At 41.9% G+C, this 6,128-nt stretch overlaps 1 protein-coding gene across 1 annotated transcript in view; it reads left to right on the top strand.

Annotated features, from left to right (window-relative positions):
- The first annotated feature begins 5,624 nt into the window (after positions 1-5,624).
- Positions 5,625-6,128, top strand: part of LOC101999418 (vomeronasal type-1 receptor 4-like) — a 1,227-nt gene continuing 723 nt past the window's right edge. The window contains exon 1 of the mRNA XM_005371924.3: positions 5,625-6,124. Within this exon, the coding sequence (XP_005371981.1) occupies positions 5,633-6,124 (492 nt within the window). The 5' untranslated portion in view covers positions 5,625-5,632. The remainder of the gene's footprint in view (positions 6,125-6,128) is intronic.

Below are 6,128 nucleotides of genomic sequence, written 5' to 3'. Positions count from 1 at the left end.
CTGGTTTGGCACTTCCACCCATGATGTACTCAGCCCCTAGATACACTCTGCAGCTTGTCCAGTCTCCCACCTTTTTATCTGAATATTAATCATGTATTTCAGTTCTGTGCATAGGAGAGACCAAGGCCATCTCCACCTTTCTAAGATATTTTAATGAAAGTAATCTGGATGGATTAGTTTTCTCCGAATCATCCCAAGGGCCTACATCTCACAGATGCTATAGAGTCTGTAAAAGGAATTTCCAGTGTCTGTCTTGTGGACAGGGGTTTAAATGTATCTGTGTCCATCCTGGTCCCTGAGTACATCACATGGCCTCTATCTAGGATCTTGATCTGAAAAGTCAGCCATGGAATAAGGATCCCCTTGAGGGTCTAGATTTCTCTCTGCATTGATGAGCATGTAACTGAGCCTGGGTGATTCAGGTTCCGTTGGAATGTTGACTGGCCCTGACTAGCTCCAGCACACAGTTCAACTGGACTGGAGCTGAGTCACTGGGCTGCTCTTTGGCCCACAGCCAGAACTGAGATCTGCAGCACTGCTTCCTGTGTGCAAAGAGGGTGTTTGATGTTCAGTCACTCAGTGACCTCATCTCATTACTTTCGCCTCTCAGGACACTTCAGGATCTATAGTTTGATCAAAGTTTACATGTCTATATCTCCCCAACCTGTATCAGGACCATTGTAACCATGCCTGAGAATGCAAAATTTATCTTTCCATAAAGGCACACGAAATACTCATACTAACATGTGGATTTCTCATGATCTTAAAGACATTTCAACTCTTGGTCATGTTAAGTCTCTCCATGGCATGAATGCTGGTTTGTGCCAGAGAAAAATCTTAGGTTAAGATTTCTGTTTGGGGCCATGTAGTGGTGGCACACACCTTTAATCCCAGCACTTGGGAGACAGAGGCAGGTGGATCTCCATGAGTTTAAGGTCAGCCTAGTCTACCAAGTGAGTTCCTGGACAGCAGGGCTACAGAGAAACAAACAAACAAGCAAAAAAACTTGAAAAACCAAAAGATTTGTCTTAAGAGATAATTAACACTTTTAGCTATCAGGGAAATGTAAATCAAAACTACATTTAGAGTCCATCTTCCACCCATCAGAATGGCTAAGACTGAAAATGCAAGTGACAGTTCATGCTCATGAGAATGTGGAACAAGGGGAACACTCCTCCATCACTGGTGGGAATGCCAACTTGTACAGCCACTATGGAATCAAGAAGATGGTTTCTCAGAAAATTGGGAATGAATTTACCTCAAGACTAAGCTATACCACTCTTGGGCTATACCCAAAGAATGTTCCATCCTACCATAAGGACACTTGCTCAACTATCATCATTGCTGCTTTATTCATAATATCCAGAACCTGGAAACAACCAAGATGTCCCTCAGCAAAAGAGTGGATAAAGAAAATGTGGTAATATTACACAATGTATTATATTTCAGTGGCTAAAAAAAATGACATCATGAAATTTTCAGGTAAATGGATGAAACTAGAAAAAAATCATCCTGAGTAAGGTAACCCAGACAGAAAAATAAGCATGGTATATACTCATTTATAAGTAGATATTAGCCATTCAGTAAAGGATAATCATGCTACAATCCACAGACCCTTAAAGATTGGGTAACAAGGAAGGCTTTCCTAGGAAGAGGAAAAAGAATTTTTGTGGTTGGACTGGGTACAGGAGGAGATGGGAATAGGAGGGGATAGGTAGAGCAGAGGGATGAAGGGAGAGACTACTGGAATTCGAGGGCATGGGAGGCGGGTAATGTGGAAACCTAGTACATTGGATTCCCTGGAATCTAAGAGGGTTGTTGTAGGTGGGCCTTCTGTCTATGTGTTATTTTCATTGGACAAAGCCTATTCCTGATTATGTCTTGTACCTGGATAAACAATGAAGTCCACTCTGTGTCATCTGGTATAAATTCAGCGGTTTCGATATGCAAAATAACTCTTTCTGCATATTGTGAATCTGTAACTATATTAAGAGGTTCTTTAAAATCCCTTAGCACCATAAGAATGGCATATAATTCTGCCTTCTGGACAGAATTATAAGGGCTTTGTTCCACCTTATTCAATTCTTCCGATTCATAACCTACTTTCCCTGATTTATTTGCATCAGTATAAAATGTATGGGCTCCAGTTATTGGAGGATCACATACAATTCTAGGAAGAATCCAAGAAGTTCTCTTTATGAGGTTAAGTCTATCACTTTGGGGATAGTTGCTATTAATTTCTCCAAAAAAAAATTAGCACAAGCTCTTTGCCATGGTTTATTGTCTTCCCATAACTTTTTTATTTCCTCAGTAGTAAAAGGCACTGTAATTTCTGCTGGGTTTATACCTGCTAATTGACAAAGTCTCAGTTTACCTTTTATAATTAATTCAGAGACTTTTTCCACATAAGTTTTTAATTTTTTACTTGGTTTATGAGGTATAAATATCCACTCTAAAATAATATCTTCCCTCTGCATTAAAATGAAAGCCTTCTTTTTTGTTTAAACAGAAAAAGGGAAATGATGGAGGAGGGTCATCTGTCTATCTGTTGCTTTCATTGGTTAATTAATAAAGAAACTGCTTGGCCTGATAGGTCAGAACATAGGTGGGTGGAGTAGACAGAACAGAATGCTGGGAAGAAGGGAAGCGAGGCAGATGCCATGCTTCTCCAACCTGAGACACAGGCTAGTATCTTTCCCAGTGAACCACCACTCATTACACACATTAACAGAAATGAGTTAATCAAGATGTGAGAGTTAGCCAAGAAGAGACTAGAGCTAATGGGCCAGGCAGTGTTTAAAAGAATACAATTTGTGTGTTGTTATTTCGGGTGTAAAGCTAGCCGTGCAGGAGCCGGATGGGAGGAAAAGCACGCCTGCCCTCAGGTCCTCACTACAGAGGGTGATCCTAGCAAGGACTCTTAGTAATAGAGGATATTAAGCCATTTTTTTAAACCAAGCAAGGCTTACAGTGATGGAACTGGGACACCAACCCAGCCACAAAACCTTTGACCTGTAGTCTGTCCTGCCTAAAGATGTGCTGAGGCAATGATAGCACAGAACTTGCGGGAGTGGCCAACCAATGGCTGGTCTAATTTGAGACCCATGCCCATGCCACAAAGCCCCATGCCTGACACTCCAGGAATTGGATGCTGGGTAATCCAAAGACTTAGGGTACAACCAAACATGACTAGCCCAAACAAAAAACAAACTAATAAACAACAACAATAAAAAGAAATTACTCCAAATGATGTTTTGCTATACTCATAGATTGATACCTACTCCAGTCATCATCAGAAAGGCTTCCTCCAGCAGCTGAGATGCAGAGACCCACAGCCAAACATTAGGCAGAGAGTGATCCCAGGTTGGATGTCTCCATCGGGTTCCTTCTTATGGAGCTTGGGGGAACCCTAAGGAATGGGGGAGGAGGAATTGTGAAAGCCAGAGGACACCAGGAAAGCCTGGCCAGCAATACCAAACGGCTCATAGGGACTCATGGAGACGGAGGCAACAATCAGGAAGCCTGCATGGGTCTGCTCTAGGTCCTATGCATATATGTTATAGTTGTTGGCTTGGTGTTTTGGGGGGACCCCTGACAGTGGGAGTGTATCTCTGACTCTTTTGCCTGCTTTTGGAACCCTTTTCCTCCTATTGGGTTGCCCTGCCCAACCTTGATATAAGGGCTTGCTTGTTCCTGGTCTTATTGTATCTTGTTCTGCTGAGTTTGATAGATGCCCATGGGAGGCCTACTCTTCTCTAGGGAGGCAGGGGGACTGGATTTGGAGGAGAGGGGAGGTGGAGGGAGAAGTAGGAGGACTGGAGGAAGGGGACATTTCAGTCAGAATGTATTGTATGAGAGGAGAATAAAAAAGTTTTAAAATTCATGTTTTGTATAGTTGAATACTCAGGTATAGTTTTAGCTCTCTCCACTTTATTTCAGGAGCCTTTAAAAGTTGTGTGAACAACCTTTGTCCCAATCACTGACGTTTGTCTCAGAAAGTAAAGTCGGGGGTAATGAGCTAAATGTCTGTACCTGTATAGCTCTGATAGATAATTGTTGAAATGATCCTTGTCTTGATAGTGTTGAGTAATAGAGTCTAAACCAAGGTTAGAACAACTAATACCTGTACTCTTATTCTGAGTTATAATGTTCTATAGAAATATCAAATAATTAAGAATATATTGGTTTAGAGAGAAGGTACAAGGTAATCACAAAGCCAGAATGCACGGGGAGACAACGTTCAGTGTTTATCTTTCTTTTTGTTGTTGTTGTTGTTTTGTATTTGTTTTGTTATTTGAAACAGGGTTTCTCTCTGTAACCCTAGTGGTCCTGGAACTTGCTCTGTAGACCAGGCAGGCCTCGAACTCACAGAGATCCACCTGCCTTTCCCTTCTGAGTTCTGGGATTAAAGGCGTGCACCACCACTGCCAGGCCAGCATTTATCTTTCTGGAACAGGGTTTCTTTACTCAGCATGATTGTTTCTATCTCAATTCATTCACCCGCCAATGCCATGATTTCACTCTTCTAAACAGCTGAGTGATATTCATACAGATATCACATTTTCCTTACCCACTCACCAGTTGATAGACATCTAGGTTGTTTCCAATTTCTGGCTATTACAAATAGAGCAGCAGTGAACACGGATGTCTCTGTGGTAGGAATTAAGAGTCCTAGATTTTGTGGTACCTCAATTCCCAAGTCCCGCAGGAACTGCCATACTGATTTCTATAGCAGCTCTGTCATTTCCCATGTCCACCCTTTCCCTGCATCCCTTACATGTGCTGTCATTGTTTTATTCATCTTGGTCATTCTGGCTGGGTTAAGCTGAAGTCTCATAATAATCTTAACTGGCATTTCCCTGATGACTAATGATGCTAGACCTTTTTAAAAAGTGTTTCTCAACAATTTTTCTTTCATCTTTTTGAGATCTCTCCATTTTCCAGGCAGTGGTGATACGTGCCTTTAATCCCTGCACTCAGAAGGCAGAGGCAGGGGAATCTCTGTGAGTTTGAGGCCAGCCTGGTCTACAGAGTGAGTTCCAGGATAGGCATCAAAGCTACAGAGAAACCCTATCTCGAAACCACCCCACACAAAAAAGGAAGGAAGGAAGGAAGGAAGGAAGGAAGGAAGGAAGGAAGGAAGGAAGGAAGGAGAAGGGAGGGAAAGGGAAGGGAGAGGAGAGGAGAGGAAAGGAAAGAAAAGAAAAGAAAAGAAAAGAAAAGAAAAGAAGAGAAAAAGAGAGAACTCTCCATTTAACATTTTATTTTATACCTTTTTTAAAATTTGTGTTGTTTCCTTGATGTTGAGCTTTCTATTTTTATACAATGTCTATCTGTCTTTCATCTGAGTCATATATGTCCCAGTTACTATGCTAATATTCTATGTGTTTCCATATGAGCTCTTTAACCCTGACTTCTCTACTCTCGGGCAGAAATCGTGGGATCCAGTTCCTGGAAGGCTCACCTCTGATCCTGGCTGCAGAGTGTGCATCTCACTACCTTCTCCTTGGGCTTATCTGTCAATCACTGTCGTCATCCACCTAGTCCATTAATTTTAATCTCACAACATCATGCATCTACATTTGGTTGGCCTGTCTTATCCAATCAGAGCATCAAAGACCTCCTCAAGATAATGTTTCCAAGAGACCTAATTTCTGGATTCTTTCTCCTGTCAGAAGTTTTCATTGGATTAGTGGGAAACTCGCTGCTCTTCATACTATACATGTACGCCTTCTTGATTCAGCCCCATCTGAAGAAGCCCATAGATATGATCTTCACACATCTGACACTTGTCAACGTTTTGAGCATTGTGTTCAGGCTGATACCAGATGTCATGGCATCCTTTGCAGTCAAGCTCCTTTTCCATGATGTGGGATGTAAGGCAGTTCTGTATGCATACAGTGTTACCAGGGGCCTCTCTATCTGTACTATCTTGCTACTGACTGCATTTCAAGCCATCACTGTCAGTCCTACTCATTCCAAGTGGGCATGGCTTAAATCCAAGCTTGAGTCCTGCATTTTGCCATCACTCCTCTTCATCTGGATCATCAATATGTGTCTCTATATTCCAATGGTTGAAAACGTAAAGGGCCAAATCAACTTCACTGTTGTGGGTTCCAGATATCCCC

This window comes from Microtus ochrogaster, unplaced genomic scaffold (genome assembly GCF_000317375.1).
Source record: "Microtus ochrogaster isolate Prairie Vole_2 unplaced genomic scaffold, MicOch1.0 UNK139, whole genome shotgun sequence".
Taxonomy (NCBI): Eukaryota; Metazoa; Chordata; class Mammalia; order Rodentia; family Cricetidae; genus Microtus; species Microtus ochrogaster.
Note: the sequence above shows the minus strand (reverse complement) of the source record. Positions and strands in the feature narration are given on the sequence as shown.